The sequence below is a fragment of the Microtus pennsylvanicus genome, chromosome 5 (genome assembly GCF_037038515.1).
Source record: "Microtus pennsylvanicus isolate mMicPen1 chromosome 5, mMicPen1.hap1, whole genome shotgun sequence".
In the NCBI taxonomy this organism is placed as follows: domain Eukaryota; kingdom Metazoa; phylum Chordata; class Mammalia; order Rodentia; family Cricetidae; genus Microtus; species Microtus pennsylvanicus.
Window position 1 is genome coordinate 83167413 of NC_134583.1, and position 23432 is coordinate 83190844.

At 46.6% G+C, this 23432-nt stretch overlaps 1 protein-coding gene across 3 annotated transcripts in view; it reads right to left on the reverse strand.

Annotated features, from left to right (window-relative positions):
- The window catches only part of Mob2 (MOB kinase activator 2), a 56831-nt gene that overhangs the window by 6376 nt on the left and 27023 nt on the right, over window positions 1–23432 (reverse strand). Inside the window, exons 1-3 of one of the 3 annotated variants that reach the window (XM_075972816.1) lie at window positions 10826–10974; window positions 1289–1449; window positions 1014–1107 (exon numbers count right to left, since the gene is read on the reverse strand). In XM_075972816.1, coding sequence (XP_075828931.1) covers window positions 1014–1107; window positions 1289–1449; window positions 10826–10935 — 365 coding nt within the window. In that variant the 5' untranslated portion in view covers window positions 10936–10974. Of the gene's footprint in view, window positions 1–1013; window positions 1108–1288; window positions 1450–10825; window positions 10980–23432 lie in introns of those variants that run through there. The other 2 variants (XM_075972818.1, XM_075972817.1) reach the window with 2 other exon arrangements.

The window sequence follows — 23432 nt, forward strand, 5'->3', positions numbered from 1 at the left end:
TGCTCCTAAAGGGCATGGCTGCTGGATGTGGAATGTGGAGTAATGCTTCTTCCCTGTGACACGTGAGACGTGGGGGTGCTTCCCCCAAGTCCCACAGTACTGCCTTGGATGCTACAGGGCCTTTACTGTGCTTGGTGTCTGGGCTATTTCACAGGACAGTCCTTAAGGATTCACTGAACTCTGTCAATGTAAAGGAGTCTCTGAGGGAGCTGCTTAGCCATGTTTCTGAATGTGTCTTATCTCCCTAGATACCAATGCTGGCCTTTTGGGGTTATCCTGCAGGTGCTGCAAGGATAAAATGAGAGCTGGCCTAATGCAGAAGATCCTCTCCAACCTCGGTAAACCTCCAGGGCTGATGCACAGCAAGAAGTTCTGTGGATTTACAACTAACCCTCTTTTCCTTTCAAACTAATTTTGAGTTTCCATAATTCCTTGGTCTCACATGATTCCTGCAAAGGGATTATAGTAGGAATTATTAAGTGATTCCACGAAGTGAGCAAAGGGTAAGCTCAGCTGCCAGACTCAGCCTTCTGTGTGCATTAGCATAGTCACTCGTACCATCAACCCAGGGCTGTGGGCAAACATGTGCCATCCAATGGCTTTCCTATGCAAAAAGCAAGGTGAGTTATCTTGGAGACCCTGAAGGCACCTGCATACTACAGCACTGGATATACACATATACCTGGAAGAGAGCTGTCAGCACTAGACCTGTTCAGGAATTGTCAATAAGACACCTCTACTAATAGAATGAGACAATGAGCACTCTGCAGGTTCAGGGGCCATCTAAAAATGACCTGCCCTTGGCACCTGATGGCTCTTTAGCATCTTTTATGTCTCAGCAGAGACACGCTGGACACCTGGCCCCTCACATATAGAAAAACTCTGCCTAGCCTGAGATTGTGCAGGGACTCCACTTAAGAATGGAGTCCGAGAAGCCTAGTAGCCAGGACAGCAAAGTCAATCACAACCCATCCCACATTCCCAACAAGTGCTATGGCCAGGCTGCTACTCACGTGTTGCACACAGCCATTGTCTGACACGTCTCTCCTGTGCAAAATTCTGAGATTGTGCTATACTGCAGGTTGATGTGGTGAAAAAATGTTGTTGCTGGAAGAGAAGCAAAGGGCCAGGTGAGTAAACACCCCTGCTCCAGCTGGCGTGATAGGGAGTGGGTTCAGCTGAGTTCAGCCTGTCCATGGACCACTGCTCTGGGGGTACTTGGTACTTGGAGATGGGAAGAAACTCCCTGCCCTGCAGCTGCTGGACCCGCCTCCCCACCCGCACGCACTGTTGCTGGCCAGCCACTCGTTGAGGTCGATCTCCCGGGGCAGCACTACCAGCTCCTTGAACTCAAAGTCGGTAATCCTGGACTTGGTGTGCTCTGGCTCCAGGTATACTTTCTTCTCTTCTGAAGCAGTTTTCTTGCCGTTTGGCTTAGCTTTAGATTTCCTGCCAAGAAAGAAAGGATTTCATGGTCACCACATGTCCCAATGTGGGCCTAAACCACAGGGGAAGGACCCTGCACACATTGGGTTAATTAAATCAGATGCAGGCAAGGAGAGACCACCAAAGGCCAGACTGCTCAGGGCAACTGAGTGGCCAATCCAAACGGTCATGACTCTAGACATTCTGGGGGACAGTACTGTGGACCTGGGTTGCAACACAGGCATGACAGCAGGGGGCAGCACCTGGTGCCTGAAACATAAACCTCTTTCAAAAAGCTGCTCTTCCAAGGTGAAAGTTCTGAGGGTCTAAGAAGTGTATATATAAAGGTCTGAGGGTCTGAGAAAGTGTTTTAGTGCATGTAAATAAAAGTTCTGAATGTATAAGGAAGTGATTTAAGGTAATGAAAAAATGTTTCTGATTTCTTTCCCCTTTATGCTATTATTACATTAAGATTTCAAAGGTTCAGGAAACCTATACCCAATGGTTCAACCAGACCACTCACAAGGTGGGGTCTGGAGACAGCTCACCAGCAGGTTGCCAAAAGGAGATACTGTAACACTTCAATCACTTTCTAAAATGCCTGTCCCCTGTACTTGTTTTCTCTATGATCAAACTAGAAATTACTGTCGACATTGGTCAGAACTTATGGAGACTGTCTTTATTGGTCCTGTAGGAGACATAATGCATATTCAGGAAGGCATTCTACCTTTTATTCAGAATGGAGGATCTTTTACATCCTAATTAAGAACCTACGGCCTCCTAGATAGAAAATGGCGGTCACTGGTAAACTTTACTATATAGTATTATCACAGCCGTTCATCAGGCATGATCAAAGTACAGAGGGTACACACCCCACACTCTCAGCCCCTAGGTATAGACATAGCAGAAATGGTCCAATGCTCCTGATATCTCTAATAATACCCCTCTTAGAGATCCCACCTCCCTGTCACACCATCTTTTGTTTCAGACCTTACCCTCTATATATCAGCTACTGAATAACACTCTGACTGCTTGGGAGAATGTTGACTGTGTGTCCCTCCTGGGTCAAACTCACAACCACCATTTGTGGCCTTGCCCATCGGCTTATCAGACTCTTATTTCGCCAATCATTGCCAAATATCACTACCACCCCATCTCCCACAGCTCTCTCTTTGACATCACAGATTGCTTTAACTTTTGTGGGCACACCCGATTCCACAGACCTGAGGTCCTATGCCCCAAAATTTCTCGATTCCCTGCAGCACTCAAGTTTCCTGCTGTCTACCCATTGGGTGGTCTGGGAATTGTGCCCTTGTGTCCTTTTTTCCAAAACTACAGGCGGTACCCGGCGAAGAACCCCTGCCAATTCACATCACAGGGTTTATAGCAGCATGGCATGACAAATCAATGATTCAGGTCCTATGCTTTCTCAAAGTCCTTGGTATAACCATTGGCATCGCCACTAGAGCAGAGAGAATGACTTCTTTCCTAGCTATTTACCACCAGTTTTCCCCTAACTTCATCCAGGATCTCCAATGGGTGGCTCAGACCATCTTTATTCTCCAGGGCCAAATAAACTCACTGGCCACTGTAATACTACAAAATCCACAAGGGTTAGATTTACTAACTTCAGACAGAGGTGGTCTTTGTCCCTTCCTTAAGGAAAAATGTGCTTTTATGTCAACCAGTTGGGTACAGTAAAAAATAAGATCTAACAACTCCAGACAGATTCCAAAGCCATAAGAAACAGCTTGATGCCTCTGGCTAGTGGATCATTGACAATCCAATAGGGAATTTTAACCCCCTTTCTCCTCCTTTTCTTAATCCTACTAGTCACATCCTGCCTTATACATTTATTGTCTAGATTTCTTCAACAACAGATCCAAAAGATTTTAACCAGACTTTTAATCAGTTGCTATTACAGGATTACCAGCTCCTAGCTACAGTAGAGTCAGAAGCCTACAACTCCTAATTATACCTTGCTTGCCCCCATTCAACAGAGAGTAGTCTAATGGTACTGTTGCCCCCCTTTCCTGGCCCCTGATTTTTTATCAATTGTAAACAAAAAAGGGGGATTGTAAGCCCCTTGAGGTGTGTTAAGTGTCAAGTCCTGCCCTTGAGAACCTCCATCTGCCAGCTCCCCCCCCCCAATACACAACACAGCCCCTGAGGACCTCCAACCATCAGGTTCCACCCATAGAACACTCTAAGGATCTATAATGCAGGTGGCCAAGCTCCTACCTACACACTTTAAAAAGCCCAAGCTCTGGGAATCCTACTAGTTACATCCTGCCTTATAAATTGAAATCCCACCAATCTCCAACCTGGAAAGTTGTGCCCCCCCCCCCCCGCACAAGAAACCCAACATCAATGATTGTCAACCTTCCTAATGCTGTGACCCTTTAATACAGTTCTTCATGTTGTGGTGGCCCTTGACCATAAAATAATTTTCGTTGCTACTTCATAACTGTAATTTTGCTACTGTTGTGAACTGTAATGTAAATCTCTGATATGCAGGATATCTGATATGCAATCCCTGTGGAGATTTCAACCTACAGGTTGAGAATCACTGCCCTATAAAGCCTGCCTCCTATTCAGTTCTTTGCTGTTTCTCAACTAAGCAGAGGCAGCCACTCTCTAATTCCTTTCCCAATAAATCTCTTATGTGAGGTTTGTTGTGTGGTGTTACTTTGTGGTATTCCTTGGTTCCCAATTGCCAGGATACCTCTGCCCTCAGAGCTGTAACATTACACAAGAGCTTTTCTGAGCAGAGGCTCCCACAGGCTACACCAAAGCTCTACCTTCCAGGCAAGCCAGTTCCAGGAGGATGCACAGCTACCATCAAAGCTTCAGAGAAAAGACCACCCATGGGAGGTAGTAGGTTGCCAACCCATAAAAGGGTACCCAAAGACAGAGTACTCTCCCCAGTAAAGGACTAGCTCCTCCTTTAGGTCTTGCTGATATGTTCTACCACTGAGCAGTTAGGGTGTAGCCATACCCACACAGGGCACAACACCCCCACCTTGTCACCATTCATGGAGTGACCTTGCAAGAGATAACAACCCCCAGGGTAAAGGCTCTGCCTCAGCACTGAGACTCCCTCCACTAGTCCCCATGTAAAGGCAGAGGCAATAAGAAAATCCAGTCTCCTCCCAAGCCAGACAGCACAGGACTCTTTGCTAAGCTTCTACCTTGCTTTGAAGATTTTTTAATAAAATATTTTGTTCTGTTAACAGTGGAATTATTATGTCTATTTTTGAACAATAAATATTTTATTATTACATTTTTTTTAAGACATGGTTTCTCTGTAGCTTTGGAGCCTGTCCTAGAACTTGCTCAGTAGACCAGGCTGGCCTTGAACTCAGAGATCCACCTGCCTCTGCCTCCTGAGTGCTGGAATTCAAGGCATGCACCAGTGGAAGGAAGGAAGGAAGGAAGGAAGGAAGGAAGGAAGGAAGGAAGGAAGGAAGGAAGGAAGGAAGGAAGGAAGGAAGGAAGGAAGGACAGACGGACCTGTTTTCATTCAATAGAAATCCTAAAGCCATGGAATGGCACCCCAACGACATATATGTGCAATTCCCTCAGGCCAGCTACTCCCCAGACACTGGTGGAGCACTGAGATAGGGTGTGCCCTTTAAGAGGAGGCCTGCAGTGCCCCATTGGCAATAACTACCTGGCCTGAGTGCTTTATGGGGCACTAGCCCACCAGAAGACAGATGATTCTGCTGAAATCTCTGTTACGTAGCTAAGTCTGTACCTGGTCAGAAAGATTTTTGACCTGAAATCTCCCTGGTGAGCTCCTCAAGGCAGTCAAGTGAAAGAGTCTGTAGGTTCCTGGCTGGTCATGTCAGACCCACACACTGGAAATCAGGTTCTTCTAGGCACTGACCATACAATGCTAGAAACAAAGGAGTTTCTACCAATCTCTGAACTGCCAGCTGGCACCCACACATGTCTAACATGTTCAGGCTCAGAATGAGAGTACTGGATGAGAAACCTGAGAAGCACTATGAGTGTTCCCATAGTAAAGCTGAGTCTTGACCTCATGTAATAAAACAAATTCTTTAGTAGTGAACATTCTGACTTCTAACATGTCAGGCGTAAATTGATACTGGCATGAAGTCTTATGATCAGAAAAGGATAATTTTGATCAGAAACTCTCAATGTGGGATTCAGTGGGAGATACTGGACAGCTGGAGGACCAAGAACAGGAACACAGGCCTTCTCTATAAGGCAACCAATTGCAAGGAGCACTGGGCTATACAGAGCCTATAACAAACCAGGGGATTACAAGGAACAGATCTAACAGAGGGTCCCAGAAGCAGTCTCCTTAGAAATGCCCACTCTGTTCCACAAGGGTAAGAAGTCAGAGCATCAAGCAAGGAAGAACAGTGTGTTAAAGGCATATGTCTAAGACCATGGCCTCCTTGCAAACACGAGGGCTGGTGGGGTGTGTGTAGGAGGTGGCCTTTGGCTCAGATTCCTACCATGCCCACTCCAGGTTAGCCCTGCCTGTCCAGATGAAGTACAATGCAGGCTTCAGGCCAGGGCACTTCTTATATACCTTTCTTTTTGACCTGATAACACAGGCAATTAGACCAGCTACCATGCATAGCATTAGGAGGCAGCCTAACTTGGCTCTGAATCCTGTCTTCCACAGCTCTGGAAGGCTAGATGGGGGTGGGGTGAAAGGTCTTTCTAACTGACTGTGACCTATTTTTTCCTTTCTTTGCTTTGAAAGGTTGCTGATGGTTTATTTAAGAGAAAGAGGAAAGAAAAATGTTCCCTGAATGCCAGGGAAATGTTTTCCTTTCAGCTTCTCATGGCAGAGCTTAGCCTTAAAAGGCGATGTGTGCTCGGCCTCCGGGGCAGGGCCAAGAGCAGCCAGAACCAAGCAGTGGACAGGACAGGGCACAGCCCAGCCTTGAGGTTCCTGAACCAGCACAAGCTCTAAGGGAAACAGCACAGAAGTCTGTTAGGGCCGAAACACAGGTGTGGGTGTACCATACAGAAAGTGGGTACTTCAAGTCCCTCTGACAGGGGCTTCTGAGTCTTGCAGCCCAGCAGTATGGGACTCTACAACTCCAGGAGTTGTAGATAAACCCTAGGAGGGGCTCTACCAATGTCTTTGGGACACATCCACTCCCTGTCCTTGGCATTTCTCTGAACCTTTGTCTCCCACTACTGAGTTCACCTGCTATTTGGTCAGAACACAGAGATCTGCTTCTCTAATGCTGGATTAGGCCTGTAGTGTCCTCAAGACTAGCAAGCTACCTTCTATCTTCTGTGTGTCCTATCCTAGAAGTCAAGAAAGGGGCTGGTAAAAGTCAAGCTGTCAAGCAATGTCCATGCTTTGTGGCTTGAGATGCTCACTTAAAAGCTAAAGGAAATAAAAATAGGACAACTAAGAAGAGCTGATGGTAAGAAGCAGCCATCACCACAGCTCCTGAGCACAGTTCAGGACCCACTCAGGGAGGACGTACTATGAAGAACATCCTGCCCTCACACCCACTCACAGTTGCAAGGGAGGAGATAGTTCCTTCAGGCAGAAGCTACTCCCCAACCCTGATGAGGAAAAGTGTTCCTGAAGGGCCTGCCTCACTCTGTAATGGGCCACAGAGGCTTGGGGTGAAGTCAAAAGGCGGCAAGTAGATGGCATGCTAGACACCAGCATGTTTACACCAGGCCCCAAGTCTTCCCTATTTCAGTCACATCCCCATTTAGCTACTGTCCCCATCACAAAGGGTCAACCTGGGACCCAGAGCATATTGCACTCAGCGACATTCTCCTGCCAACCTAAATTTCCCAGTCATAGTCACAGAGCCCTCACTCTGGCAAGAGGAACAAGAGGCAGCCCAGGGCCCAGGTTCTACTTGAGGAAGAATGTGGCAGGTGCTAGTGGAAAGGCTTCTGCAGGACATCAAAGTCCAAACTCCAACTTCTCTCATTTCCCTGAATCAGTGGGGCTTAGCCAGGGCACTAGACTCATTTAGAAAACCACTTCTAGCTCCTTTGCCAGTGTTTCTGTGTTCACCTGGCAGGATGAGCAAACATCTTCCAGGATCCGAGGAAAGCTAGAGACCATGGCATCAGTGGCTAGCCATGCTTGCATACAAGCTTGAGGTTACAGACTCTTCTTGCTCCCCTTAGACCACTCACCACAGTTACTCTGTAAAAGGAGGATTATGCAGCCAAGGCCTTGAGTGTGAGCAGCACAGAGACTGTCTTAAAGGGACTAGTGAGTCTAGGCAACACCACATCCACACAGGTGCTATGAGCTCCTGGGAAGACACCGCCAAAACAAAGTCCCCAACAGTAAGGCTGAGGCTGGCCCCCAGTGAGTAGGTGGACCTACTCATAAAGTAAAACACCTACGTTAAGAGTTATCCAGGCTCTACCAGAATCACCTTCTTGCCTCCCACATTTCCATCTGGCCTTAGCCTCCTTCCCCCTGCTCCAATGCCTGTGCTGCCCACAGTGTTCTGTCCACCTCCTGCCCACATTGCAAACTCCACTGGTCCTCTAAGACCTCATATCTCTCTCTCTCTCTCTCTCTCTCTCTCTCTCTCTCTCTCTCTCTCTCTCTCTCACACACACACACACACACACACACACACACGGTATGAATCAATCCTGGTTGATAGTCTGACCTCTGAGGAGAAACAGAAATTTGCAGGAAAAAAAAATAAGAGAGAACCAATTTCTGTGGCATCTGTGGTACCAAGCATGAGGCTAGGATGGCTGTGGGTGTTATACTGGGAGCTAGGCTAGCAGCATCTTTCTGGGACTGGGATGGTGAGATATTACATTGGCATGTGCTCTTGCTTAGCCTACATGACCTCCCCACAAGCCCCCATTTAGCACACCACCCAGATTCCCCCAGCCTCTGACCCAACATAGATGCTCATGAAGCAAAGTGCTCCAGGAGAAAGATGTTCAGACTTGGGGGAAGTATACATAGCAAGTCAAGAGGCTGAAGGGCTTAAGAACACTAAAGTCTGAGGATAGTGGGGGAGGGGATACAAGAGTCTTGTGGGAAAGTATATCACTCCAAGGAAGTACGAAATATTGAGTGTGAACAGCTCAGGTCTCTAGAGAAACAGAGAATGTGTTTGCTTCCCACCCTGCCACCTGACCAGTCCCAGCTGGGTTAACATTGAAGGGCTGGATAGAGTGGGGATTTAGCAATGAGGGGTCAGAAGTTAACATCTAGAGGCCTGTGCTCAACATTAAGGAAGGAGATGCTAACACTGAGGGGCTGGGGGATAACACTGGAGGAGGGTATGGCAAGGGAGCAGGAGAATGAGGAGCTTAAAGATAGATACAATTCCTCCCAGGCCAGATCTGAGAAACACTACTATTCAGGCAGAGTGCAACTAGATGCTAAGAAGTCTGGCTACAGTCTACTCAAAGCACTAACTTCAAGTTTATAATGATACTTTTTCCCAGTGTAGGGCCCCTGTGACAAAGGATCCAAGCCAGCATAGCCCTCACAGCCCAGCCAAATACTCCCAGGCTCTCCCCAGCCCCTCAACAGCTAGTCTCCCACCACTGAATTGTGAGTACAGGGAAGATACTTACCTCAGGTTATCAACTCTTCTGCAGCATCTATTTGGGCCTAGGTCTTTGTGGGGCCCAAAAATTTCATTTCTATACTGGAAAGCCCATTCTGGACTAAGTCCTCACTAACTCCACTGTCCAATACTTGGCCTCAGAGACCAAGATGGGAAGACTCTCCCAGACCATCTCACTACACATGTTGGCTGGGGTCATAAGCAATGGAGAAGGTTACTGGAGCTCTCTCTTAAGAGTATTCTGTGCCCCCTATCCAAAAAGGTTAGTAGCAGCCACAGACAAGGCACACTTTTACCGGTGTCCTTAACCCAGGAAAAGACCCACTCACCTGAAGAACAAGGCAGTAGAGAGACAGACACATCAGGGTTGAGGTATGCCTAGACAGTACCCACTTATCCTATTAAACTCAATGTGATCTTCAGGAAGGCCAGGCTAAGATGTCTTCCAACGGGACCTTACCCAGAGTAAACAGCCAAGAGTCACTGGCAGGTAAGTGCCATTCTTTAGCCTGCCTGGAGCTAATGAGGGTATCTGCCATCCACACACATGTAGAAACACACATACTGACATGTGTGTGGTCCTCTGTGTATATTGTCACCATCAATAATATTCCAAATCAGGGCAGGTGATATCACCACTTTGCTGATACTCCCTGTTCAGGTACTCAGTTAATGATGTGGGGCAGTGACCCAGGGGAACAGGTGGGGTCAGAGGTGAATAGAGACAGGCAGATGCACAGACACATATATCCCAAAACTCATCAGCCACTTGCAAGGAGCTACCAGAGACTGGATTCATGTCAAAAGCCTCACCAAGAGTTCTGTTTTAGGAGTTCACAGTCAAAAGAGGCACTAGAAAAGCAAATACTACTTACTTTCATTTTAAATAACAGTTCTACTGGACATGGCAGCACACATCTTTAATCCTAGCACTCAGCAGGTAGATCTCTGTGAGTTCAAAGTCAGCCAATCTACACAGTGAGTTCCGGGATAGCCAAGGCTACATATTGAGACCTTGTCACAAAGAAAGGAAGGATGGATGAAAGGGAGAGAGGGAGGGAGTGGGAAAGAGAAGGGAAGAAAGGAGGAAAAGAAGGGAGGGAGGGAGGGAGGGAGGGAGGGAGGGGGGAGGGAGAGAGGGAGGGGAAGGGAAGGGAGATGACCTATTGGGTTGAGAGGCAAATACAAGATTCTATCACTGAAGGAAAACTGACTGGACTCTAAATGGCAGTGCCTCTCCCCTCGTGGCTGAGCAACAAGTTGCCTTGAAACTGCCACCCCACCAAGTCACGCATATACCCTCTCACCCATCCATTTGCATGCCACACACACCCCAGAATTGGGGAAAGAGCACCACTGCAGGTTAAAAATGTCTGAAAAGTCTTCCTGGCAGCACCCAGTAGCAGCTCACATACTGCAGGCACCTGGAGCACACACCATCACTTCTCTGGACACACAAGGACAAGCTCCAGGAAATCCTTGCCTTGGCCAAAGCCCATGCTCAAGAGACAGTCATTGGCCAAAAAACACAAGCCCAGCCAGACACACTTGCTGGTGATAAAGGCACTCTCACTCACTGTCCAGCACTCTCCAGAGGGAGCAAGGTAGGACTCGTTTTACCTCAAGGAGAGCCACACATAGCAAAGATCTAATGCAGACTGCTGCTCCTGGGCAGCAAGCAGTAAGCTTGGCTGCTAGGCCCAGCTCTAGGCCCAGGAAGGCACACCCACCCCACTGCAGGCTCAGCACAGCAGGCTGCTTTGCTGAGAAGGCAATCAGGGCCACAGCCAACTGCCTCCCAGGCAGACTGCCTTTGGGCCTGTTACCTGAGCACTTTGCTGACGGCCTGAAGCACCATTTTGCAGCGGAGTCCAGTTTTGGGGGGATGGCTGAGCAGAGTTCGCTCTGAAGGGAGACTGCAGTGCTCTCCAAACATGATGTGGGGAGTGCAGAGCTGGTGAGGGAAAGTGGAGGCCAGGCAATGCAGATCTGGGCTCCCTCCCTCGGAAGTGCCCTCCGCCCTTGCTCTAGGCCAATGAGGACCACAGGAGAGACAAACAGCTGCTCTCTTTACACAGCAAGGGCCGCCCAGGCTGGCGAAATAGGGGAGTGCCTGAACTGCTTTTTCAAAGTGGTGAAGAGCTGGCTGGGCAGGGTAGGATCAACAAAGCCAGAAGGGAGGAGACCTGGCAGACAGCAGTAGGAGGGGCCTGCCAGAGAAGCCCAAGTCACACCTGGAGGCCCTCCCTTGCCACCTAGGCCTAGGGTTGAATACAGTCCTGAGGAGTAAAGCCTGGAAATTAGCAGGCAGGCAAGGCTTCTGCAGCAAGCACGCTCAGGAAAGGGATCAACAGGCCATGAGGTTCCCTCCGGAGTGGGCACAACTGCTGCTACTCTGCAGGTGAGCTTCAGACAAGCTTTGAAAAGGTCAACAGGCTTCTGGAGAATTTGGAGGGCACAAAGCTGGCTCTGGACTGCTTGTTAGGCCTACCAGCCAGGACCACTGCCACTATGGCATCAGAAATATCTGCATCATTTCATGTGCTCTCAAATTGTGTAGCCAAGACCTTCTTTATGGCTTTCTGTACACAGGAGACTGCCCAGCCATAGAAATCAAATATCTGGGAGTGGTACTCCCACTCCATCTCATCCTGAATTCCACTGTGGTGTCAGAGTAGCCAATATGGACTGATAGGGAGGTTCTGCTCCACAAACTCCACTATAGTTTGGGTGTGAGTCAAGCTCCCATGCTGCCGCCAATCAAGGGATAGGCTCTACAGCACCTCTCCACATAAGTGACAGGTATGAACCAGGCTTGGGTGTTTTATATTTTCCCCAGGGTTAGACAGAAGCTGTGGGGAAAGGAAGGCAGATGGCCCTCTTAACCTCCCACCAAGAGTCCCCCACATGACTTGTCTCTGAGCCAGGAGCCCTAGCTGTCCTGGCTGGGTTACCTGCAAGGTCTCCACTGCACAGAGCCTCTCTCAGGAAGGAAGAGGCTTTGTTTAGCCACAGGTGAGTAGGTAATTGCTGATAAGCTTGTTCCTACCTCCTGGAGAGTAGTCTGGTTATAAGAAACTGAGCTTTTTGAATAATATAGTTCCAGGGAGTAGTATTTTTAAAAAGTACTGGATGTGTAAAGAAGCAGAAAAACAAACCACGACCAGGAAAGAATGCTAGTGCAAACAGATTCTGAGATGCCAACAATAGTAACTGGACCCCACAAATTGATTATGTGTCAATTTTTAGAATTTAAAAAACAGTATCCAAATGAATAAGAACACACAAATCTGTAAGTCAAACTGTCACACTATGAGATGAGACCCTAGTGACACTGAGAAGGGAAAACAAACCGACCAGCTAGCTAAAGAACAGACAGAAGGCCAGAACCAAAGGGGGCATCAGTGGTGTGTAATGGTAGAGACACAGAAAGAGGCTGGACCTGGCCGGCCCAAAGTCCTGGAAGGGGATCAGGACAGAAAATTATCAACAGCTTTACTCAGGGCAGTGGCATGACCTAATTTATATTCCTCACAGGTGTCTCTGGTTCTCTGGTGACATGTACTAATGGGGATAGAACAAGAAGTCTGGGCTAGCAGCTTCTACAAACATTGAGGAACATGGAGTAGGAAGAAGCACTTGCCCAACATGCTCTGGAGATAGCACCAGGGTCTGACGATGAGTTTGGTATCAATGAAGGGAGAGATAGCATCCAATATGGCTTCTAGCAACCGGTATCACTTTATTCTGTCTTACTATTAAGAATAACCTAAAAAGAGCCAGGAGGTGGTGGTGCACGCCTTTAATCCCAGCACTTGGGAGGCAGAGGTGGGCAGATCTCTGTGAGTTCAAGGCCAGCCTGGTCTACAAGAGCTAGTTCCAGGACAGGCTCCAAAGCTACAGAGAAACTCTGTCTCAAAAAAAAAAAAATCTTAAAAAAATATCCTGATTGAGGGAGCCATTATGAGGCTAGCAAGAAACCTAGGACTAGGGAAATTCTCACAAATCCACAAGGATGACCCCAGCTAAGACCCTAAGCAATAGTGGAGGGGTATCTGAACTGGCCTTCCCCTGTAATAAAGATTGATGACTACCTTAATTGTCATCATAGAAACTTCATCCAGCAACTGATGGAAGCAGATGTAGGGATACATCTAGCTAGCATTAGGCTGAGCTCCCAGAGTCCAATCGAAGAGAGAGAATATGAGCAAAGGGGTCAAGACCATAATAGGGATACCCACAGAGACAGCTTACCTGAGCTAGTGGGAGCTCACTGACTCTGAACTGACAGTGGGGGAACCTTCATAGGCCCAAACTAGGCCCACTGAGTGTGGGTGACAGTTTTGTGGCTGGGGCAGTCTGTGGGACCACTGGCAGTGGGACCAGGATTTATCCTTAGTGCTTGAACTGGCTTTTTGAAGCCCATTATCTTGAAGGGATGCCTTGTTCAGCCTAGATACAGGAGTGAGGGCCTTGGTCCTGCCTCACAGGAGTGGAGAGGAGGGCAAGGGAACTGGGATTAGTATGTAAAATGAGAAAAGATTGTTTTAAAAAATAAATTAAAAAAAGAATAAGCTGAAGCTAGATAATTTTTTTAACTTTCTTTTTTATTTATTCTTTGTATCTTTCATATCACGCCTCCCAATCCTACTCATCTCCCATTCCCTCGTATCTGCCCTCTGCCCCTGCAACCTCCCCCCACAAATAAAATAAAATAGAATTTAAGATAAAAAAGGGAAAATCTCATCATAAAAGTTGTCATGGACACAACGAGTCACACAGTAAACCCAACCCCCTATCCATGTATCTTTACATGCAGGCAGTCATCATAAAGAATTGTTGGTTAGGCTCAAGGCCCCTGGTCTCTGCTACACTACTGACACTGAGCCCTCACTGGGACTCTTCCTGAACATGCCATTGCTGCCCTGTGTCATGGAGATCCTGTAGGCCTGGGTCCGCAGGACCCCCAACCCACGTGTTCCAGCAGATCACAGACAGGGTAGATGTTGGGATAGGCCTGGTTCTGGGCCTGGGTAGTTGCAGGGTTGGTCAGATGGAAACTGGGCAATCTTAAAAAGAGGGCTTGTTTAGTTTATAGTTTTGAAGTTCGGGAGCCCCTATTCGGCAACTGCCAAAAACAAAAACAAAAAACAAACCTAAAATGTTCATCTGGCTGGCTGGCTATTTAGCTATCTGGTTTTTCGAGATGGGGTTTCTCTGTGTAACAGTCCTGGAACTAGTTTTGTAGACCAGGCTGGCCTCAAACTCACTGAGATCCACCTGCTTCAGTTTCCCAAGTGCTGGGATTAAAGGTGTGAGCCAACTCCACCCAGCTCCTTTTTACTTTTATTACTTTATTGTATAGGTGTTTGTCTGTATGTATGACTGTACCACATGTGTATCTGTACCCATGGAGGCCAGAAGGCATAGGATTCCCTGAATGGTTGTGAGCTGCCTTGTAGGTGTTGGAAACCAAACTCCAGTACTCTGGAAGAGCAGCCAGTGCTTGTAACCACTGAGCCATTTCTCTAGCCTTTTGCTAGCTGAAGTCCAAGGTGTCATAGGGCATCACATGGCAAGAGATGGGGAGAGTATATCTGTGTGGCCTCTACTCTTACTTGGTCAGGGTTCCAATCTGAGAGATTCCTCTATCCCTATTCACCCACTGAAGCTCCTGCCTCTGAACACCATGGTAAGAATCAGTCTCCACTGATGACTGACTGTCTTACAGTGGAGATTAAAGTCAACATACAGGCTCTGGGGGGGCATACTCAAACCATATCCAGACCACAGCAGCACCTATCAGCATAGCTAAAACAAAGTGCTAACATGGAGAAAGTAGATTCCTTAAGCATTACTGGAGGAAATCCAAAATGGCCAACTAATCTAGCAAACAATTCGAATGTATTTTAAAAAGTTAAAATACAATTACCTTGTGACTCAACTACTTCTCTCCTGGGCATGTGACCTACAGAAATGAAAACTATGACAAAACAAAGGTATGAAATCATTCAGTGGAGAAAGGAATGTGTTGGTAAGAAACAGTGGTAAGCCCTACCTCACACCCAGATGCATCAGAGAACTAAAGAGAAACAAACCTTAATAATCAGTGCCTTTGCCAAGCTCAGAAAAGGCAAAGTTTTTCAAAATACAAATAATACTAAATTAAAAGGAGAAAAAAGAATCTCACCAACATTTAAACAGACACAAACTTCTTTTTTAAAGTTTGTATGAAATGAATGAACTTGGGGTGGTAGTCTGAATAGGAACAGCCCCCATAGACTCATGTGTCTGTATGAAATAAATGGACTTGGGGTGGTAATCTGAATAGGTGTGGGCCCCATAGACTCAGGTGTTAGAATGCTTGGCTCAGCGGGAGGGACACTATTAGGGGGTGTGGCCTTATTGGAGGAAGTGTGTCACTGTGGGGTGGGTTTTGAAGTCTAAGAAGCACAAGTCTAGTCAGTGTGTCTCAATCTCCTGCTGCCTACAGATCAAGATGTAGAACTCTCAGCTCCTTCTCCAGAACCATGTCTGCCGCATGCTGCCATGCTTCTCACCACGACGATAATGGACTAAACCTCTGAAACTATAAGCCAGCCCCAATTAAATGTTTTCCTCTCTAAGAGTTGCCATGATCATGGTGTCTCTTCACAGCAACAGAACCCCAACTAAGATACTTGGAGATGGAAAGACAGCTCAATTATTAAGAGCACTGGTTACTCTTCTAGAGGACCTGAGTTCTATTCACAGAATTCATATGACAGCTCACAACTATCTGAAATTCATTTCTAGGGCATCTGATACCCTTTCCTTCCTTCCTTCCTTCCTTCCTTCCTTCCTTCCTTCCTTCCTTCCTTCCTTCCTTTTCTTTCTTTCTTTCTTTCTTTCTTTCTTTCTTTCTTTCTTTCTTTCTTTCTTTCTTTCTTTCTTTCTTTCTTTCTTTCTTTCTTATGTATACAATATTCTGTCTGTGTGTGTGCCTACAGGCCAGAAGAGGGCACCAGACCTCATTAAAGATGGTTATGAGCCACTATGTGGTTGCTGGGAATTGAACTCAGGACCCTTGGAAGAACAGGCAGTGCTCTTAACCGCTGAGCCATTTCTCCAGCTCCCCTGATACCCTTTTCTGTCCTCTGCAGGTACCAGGCGCACACATGGCACATAGATAAGCATGCAGACAAAACATACATACACATAAAATAAAATCTTTAAAAAGCTGAACATAGTAGTTATCACAGGCTGCATTACTTAACAGAAGACTCTTATTTGCACTAAGTACAGAAGTCCTATAACTCAATGATTTAAAGAAAAGACAATTCTGTTTTCAAGAGTTAAAGACTGAACAAGACATATTATAACGACAGACAATCCCACAGTCTTCTGGTTAATTTTATGTTAATTTGGCTCAAACTGGAGTCATCTGGGAAGAGGAAATCTTGACCTAAAAAATTAGACATTTTCTGTAGGCAAGTCTGTAGGACATTTACTTGATTGAAAATTGATATGAGAGGACTAAGACCACTGTGGGTGATGCCATCTGGATGGTATAAGTAGGTTGTGTAAGCTATGGTGAGCAAACTGGTAAGCAGCACTCCTCTATGGCCTCTGCATCCATTCCTGCCTCCAGATTCTTGCCTTGATTTCCTTCCTTGACTTCTCTGGATGACCAGACTATATAAGATATAAGATGAAAATAAAATTCTTTCCTCCCCAAGTTGTTTTTGGTCACAATATTTTATCACAGCAATGGAAACTCTAACTAAGACAAAGGGTGCTATACATAAGAGTGCTTAGCAGCGCTGATTGCTGGGAACTGCATGCTCCCTGAGACAGAATGGCTTAAGCCAAATAGAATGCAAATGTAGACAAGGTAGAAAAGGAGGAAGACAACTAGAGAAGGGGCACAACATTGGTGGGGACATGAAGCAGAAGGACTAAATTGGAAAACAATTGGCAGCTTCTTTTAAAGTTATACCAAGCCAGTAAGTAGTGCTACAGCTACACACTAACCCAAAAGAAAACATAAATGCCCATATAAAGGTTCTAGCAAGAACATGGCAGCAGCTAGAAAGCAGAAGCCTTGCTCTAAAAGGTGGAGTAAGGCCTGCTACTGAAATGCCGCTGCCCATGACCAGCAAGGTTCTTTTGCAGAGCTAGTACAAACCAGCTACAGATAGTATGATTCTGAGCAAGAAGTGCAGCAGACGTGTAGCTCAAGTTGTAGGAGCACTGTAGCACCTCTGCACTGGAGACACAAACTCAAAGAGAATGTTTCTGGTATCAAAACCCAGCTTTTCTCTGCCATTAAACAGCTCAGCATATTCACATCAAAGAAAGCAAGGGCTTAGGAACCACAGCATCTTGATCCTGTTTGCTGTTAGAAGTTGCATAGGGTCAGATCTAGAGAGTACCCGCTATAGTCCCCGCCTTGTGCAGACACCAGCACTCCTCAGGCGCATCTGTCCTGTCAGAAAAGAGACTATAGGGCAGGGGCCTTATGTCCATTACAGCCCTAGTACCTAGAATAGAGCACCAGTAGGGAATCAGTATTTGGCAACAAATGAAAGAAATTCTAAATTAGTATCATAGTCAGAAAATATTTTTGTTTTTCGAGACAGGGTTTCCATATGTAGCCTGGGCTGTCCTGAAACTCACTATGAAGACTAAGCTGTCCTCAAACTCAGAGATCCACCTACCTAGGAATAAAGGCATGCACCACCATGCCTGGTTCAGAAAAAAAAAATTTTGGGGGGGGGGGGGAGGGGAGAAAATTAATTCTTATAGCACAGAGAAGACAAGGGCAAGTCAGGGAGTCAAACGACAGTGAGTCAAATGAGCCTACCTACCCTGCTTCAATGTGTTCTCAGTCCATGAGGCCTGAATCAACTCCATGCTCCATCCTTGCAGTTCCCTGATGGCATCTAGAACAGTTCTGAGAGTCTCAGGCTGACGTGGTTAAGTACAAAGCTCTAATTATAGACAGGAATGGAGAAAGGGTGGCCTTTTTCAAGACAGTAACCTCTGTGACATATGTGGTTGACTGGACTGGGATGCCCACAGAGACCCAGATTAAGGGTACTACATCTCTAAACTAGCCACACTGGCATCTGGGAAAAGCTGACCTTAGAAGCCATGTGTCTGTCCCTATGAAATTTGTTGCACTGTACCAATGGCTGTGTTAAGGGGACAGGAGAAAGTCTATAAAAAAGTAGAATTAAAAAAGAAAAAGTAGGATTTAACCCACTCAAGGACCACTCCAGTAAGGTGGGCACCAGGGCTGATCCTCTGCAAACCACAGGCTTAGCTACCCTCCCAAACACTCACCTGTGACCAAACCTTAGCTCCTCAGTTATAAACACTTCCCCAGGCAGTCTCTTCACTTCTGTGATTTGCCTCTGACCCCACAGTGCCTGTTATGTTGACAGATTAATTCTGTGCTCTCTTCCATGCAAACCAGAATCACCAGGATAGCACTCAGTTGTAACAATGATACTATACCAGTGATTCAGTAGAGACAACAGAATTGAACTTTGTAACTGATGGCAACTGTAGTTAGTAACAGAAAAATGCAAGACTCGTGGTGCTCAGCTCACAGCTCCAGCCATTCATCCTTGCTCTCTTTCATTCCCTTATTACACATACACACATGCATGCAAGCAAACATACCCCTCCCTGACAGCCACACACACAAACCTTTACCCTCTGGACAAGTGGGGAAGCTGTTATGCACTAGACTGGAGTTGGGTATAGAAGACATAGCTATTTTCCAAAGCAAAATCCCTAGTGCAGGTTAAATACACCCCATAAAGCAAAAATCTCAGAAAGGCAAAACTGAGAGGCAAGTGAGTCTCCTGCCACTTTTCAGGGTTTCACCACACACATAATGAAGGTACTAGTAGAGCTGAAATGTTTCTTGAGGCAGGCAAGCTAATGGGACAGAAAACATGGAGATATCTCTTTGCTGTGGCCACCCAGAAAAAGACCTCCAGGGTTCTATTGCCACGATACTGTAGTTGGCAGACACATGGCTTTACATAGCCAGCCAAGACCCTCAGGCCCAGGCTAGAAGGCCCATTCCATAGAACAATCTGTTCTCTGGTCCCACAAGCAGAAGCAGGGATGGAACTACTAGAGGGAAGAACGTCTAGTAGTCAGTGCTGAGATTAGTCTCAAAATAAGAACAATCACAAGACACTGCAGACCCTGACATACAGAGTATCTTGTTAGCTATCTTCGAGTAGAAAGTCTTTCACTTGCTCCTGACTTTGGGGTTCCAAAGCATCTGAGTTCCTAAAGATGCTTCCAGAAATGAGCTTGTCATGGAACAGCACTAGCCCATTCAGAGAACTCTAACCAGCAACCTCTGGTGCCCAGGCACACAAGGTAGGAGGACAACACAGTTCTCCACAGACTGAGGCAGGGCCTTGCGTCATGAATGTAGAGTCCTTTGTGTGAGACATCTGGCTTTCCATCCCGTGCCCAGATCCCAGGTCCTTTTTTCAAAAGTTTAACCAGTCCAGTCTGGTTAGACTGGGCAATCAGCCTATATTGAGGGTTCAACTCTAACAGGCTTTTACACAAGCAAGTGGGAAAAGACCAGGGACAAGAGTCTTGGGAAGAGTCAGAGAAGGGGTAAAGGGGAAAGTTTGCATATAGGGAAGGAACCTCTAGAGACTGAGGTGAGGTTGAAGATCCAGAAAGCCCCTGTAGAACAGAGATTTCACTGGCACTATGGGGCAAAGCTAGACTGCCCTGAGAGGCAGAAGGATCAAGAGATCCAAGGACACTCAGACATCCTAGATAATCACACAGTAGAAACATTACTGCAGCATGGCGGTGGTGGTGCATGTCTTTAATCCCAGCACTTGGGAGGCAGATCTCTGTGAGTTCAAGGGCAGCCTGGTCTACAAAATCAAGTTCCAGGATATGCCACAAAGTTACACAGAGAAACCCTGTCTTGAAAAACAACAAAACAAAAACAGAAACAGAAACATTATTACCTCAGGTGACATCCTGATGTAGAGGCATCAGCCTTGGCTTTAGCCTTGTCCTCCCCTGGTCCCACAAGAGATGGAGACAGACCTGCCCCTGTCAGCTGAGCAATGCCCCTGGGAGCTTTCTCCTGAGACTCAGGGCTTAGCATCCAGATGACTGCTGTTTTTGCATGAGTAACCAACAAGCAGATGTCATCATAAAGTATTCCCCACTGCAGATTCAGGTGCAGCAGATGCCCATGTGAAACCCCTACCCACAGAAGAGGTGCCCATAAGTAAGTACCCTCATGTTCACACCTGCATTCAGCTTATATACCTGAGGCAACATCATGATTGAGAAGCTCCTGGGTCCACTTTGGCCAGGAGCACAGATTCTGTAACAAAGTTGTCATCTCAGTGCCCTGGTGTCCCCAAGCAAAACAAATGTGGCCCCCAAACATATTGCTCCCACTAGCCACACAACCTTAGCCTGGAAAGAGCAGAGGCACATCATGTCCCAGTCTGCTGGGAGCACACCTGATCAGGTAGGTTGCAAGAGTGATGTTTCATAAATCACACACCTGGGGAAAAGACTTAGAAATCCAGAGTGACCAACAGTAGTAGTCTATTATCCTCCGCACAGTTATGGAGAGCCTGCAAAGGACCGGAGGCAACTCCCAGGCAGTGCAACCAGAGAGCCAAGGCTGGGCAGAAGGAACACAGCCTGCCCACTGCCAGAGAGTAAGAACTCCTGGGGGGAAGAGTACATTGTCCCAGTCTCCTGGCAAGCACTCCTCCAGATCCTCCAGAACCCAGGAGCCTGAAGCTGTGAGTAACAGTGAGAGTCTCTGTTCCAGAAATGCAGAGCCTTTTCTTGGTATGCCACAAGGTTCAAAACCACAATGGTGGCTATACCTCTCCTGCAGGAGAAGGAGGGCTCTCTAAGATCCCCACCCCCCAAGTCTTCTCTATGCCTCCAATTTCACCTGCATGCAAGTATCTCATCCACCCTATGTGACTACACTAAGAGATTCTAGGTAGCAGAAAACCATCCCACTAAGGAGCTTGAACCTGTCAGCTCTCTTTAGGGGGAATAGGCAGCCTGAATAAATGGAAGGGTGGAAATAGCCAATATGACTACAGCAGAAACTGTAGAGTCCCATGGAACTTCAGGATATAGGGCTTCACACCTGCTATGCTAGATGGTATCCTTTACAAAGAGGCTCCTGGATCAGACCCAAACCCTGCTGCCAACTAGTTGCTAATCCCTGAGTAACTAAGGCTGGACTGGGTAGGAAAGGACTACTCTGTGCAGGGGTCAGGCAAGGACACCAAACAGTTGTTTTCTGACAACTTTATACAAACTACAGGGTGAAATTCTAGGACAGGCCACTCCTTGGGACTACTTCATGTGCCAGGTAATACAAGAATTGGCATAAGACTGAAGAGATGGCTTAGCAGGTAAGAATACTTGTTGATCTTACAGAGGACCTAAATTCATTCCCAGTACCCGTATGGTAGCTCACAGCTACCTGTAACTCTAGTTCCAAGGAGATCCAATGCCCTGTTCTTCTGGGCACCAGGCATACCAATGATGGAGAAATATACATATGAGGGAAAAGTCATATATACACACACACACATATATATATATATGTATGTATGTATAAAAAAATCTAAAAAATAATTTTAAAACTCAGCTACATCTCATCTAGAAAGAAAGAAAAGAAATGAAAAGAAGCAAGAAATGACCACAAACACATTAGCTCCCACCAAAGCCCTCCAGGCTACTGGAAGAGTGGAGAGCTCACATGAGACCCCTGGAAAGTGAATAGACTGCTTTCCTCTCAAGACTGGCCTTGGTGGAAAAAAAAAAAAAATTGAAGTCACTGAAAAATAACCAATGGGGAAAGCTGTCCTCTTTTCAAGAGCAAACATGCACTGCTTGTGCACTTGGGTCCCAGGACCCCCAGATGGCTTCTGATAACAGCAGACACCGGGAAGGGGGTGCTCAGCAAGACTGCCCAGGAAGGAGCTGCTCACACCAAATGAGAAGACTCTTTCTAGCATCTGACCCAAAGAGGAAGTGTGAGGACTCTGACACGGTCGGCAGTCTTATAGACATTGTACAACCACGGACTCCAAACAAAGTTCAGGAAGGAAAACTTGGAAATGGGGACAAAGACCTTCTTTTTCTTTTATCAATAACAGCTGACATAGAGCTAGCACTGAAGAGGAACATCTGCCTGTCAGAAATGCATGCATAGCACCCTTCCATCTCAGTGGATCTTCCTAACCCCATAAGAACATCAGAGCGGGTATTTCCATACCCACAGTGGGTGTTTAAAATAAAAAAGACCCATGGCCTGGTGATGGGTGGTGGCGCATGCACTCAGAAGGCAGAGGCAGGCAGATCTCTGAGTTTGAGGCTAGCCTGGTCTACAGAGCAAGTTCCAGGACAACTAGTGCTACACAGAGAAACCCTGTCTCAGAAAAACAAAACAAAAAGAAACACAGAGACCTCTTGTCCTAGTTTCCTGTCCTGTTGCTGTGATAAAATACTGGACAAAAACAACTTTACAGCATGTGGTGTCAAAGAAAATGGCCTCCAAAGAGAGTGGCACTATTGGGAGGTGTGGCTTTGTCACAATAAGTATGGCCTTGTTGGAGGAGTGTGTCACTGTAGGGGTAGGCTTTGAGGTCTCTTATATGGTCAAGCCATGCCCAATGCCTCAGCTCCTTCTCCAGCACCATGGTAATGGACTGAACCCCTTAGGATGGAAGCAACACCAATTAAATATTTTCTTTTATAAGAGTTGCTGTGGTCATGGTGTCTCTTTACAGCCACAGAAACCCTAACTAAGACACAGGAGAAAGGGCTTATTTGGTTTACCTGGTTTCAGTCCATCACTGTGGAGGAAGTCAAGCCACCTAGTCATATCCAGTAAAGAACAGAGAGACTGAATATATGCACTATTAACTGGTTAGTTCACTTTCTCCATTCTGACACAGTCTAGGATCCAAACCCAAGGAACGGTCTGCTCACCTCAACTAAGATAATCAAAATAATCCCCTACAGATCTGCTCATGGGCCACCCTGATCTAGAGAACCCCTCATTTGACTCTCTTCCCAAGTGAATCTAGATTGTTTCAAGTAGACAGTTACAACTATCACACACCCAATTTCTCAAATTCCTAACACACAGAATAGGGCAGTTGACACATGTCCATGGCAGGCCTCCAACCATCTGGAGAATCAACCAGTCCCATTATAATCTTTTTCTCAAGTGATGCCTAACAGAACAGGATCTATAGTTCTCTTTCTTCCATGTGGTGTTTAGGGAGGGCTATACATGACAAAGCTGTGTGCAAAGCCGTACTCAGCCCTTGTGTACATCCATGCGTGTCCTTCCCTCTCAGGCTCTCGACATGTCACAGAGCCAGGTCAGGACCCCAA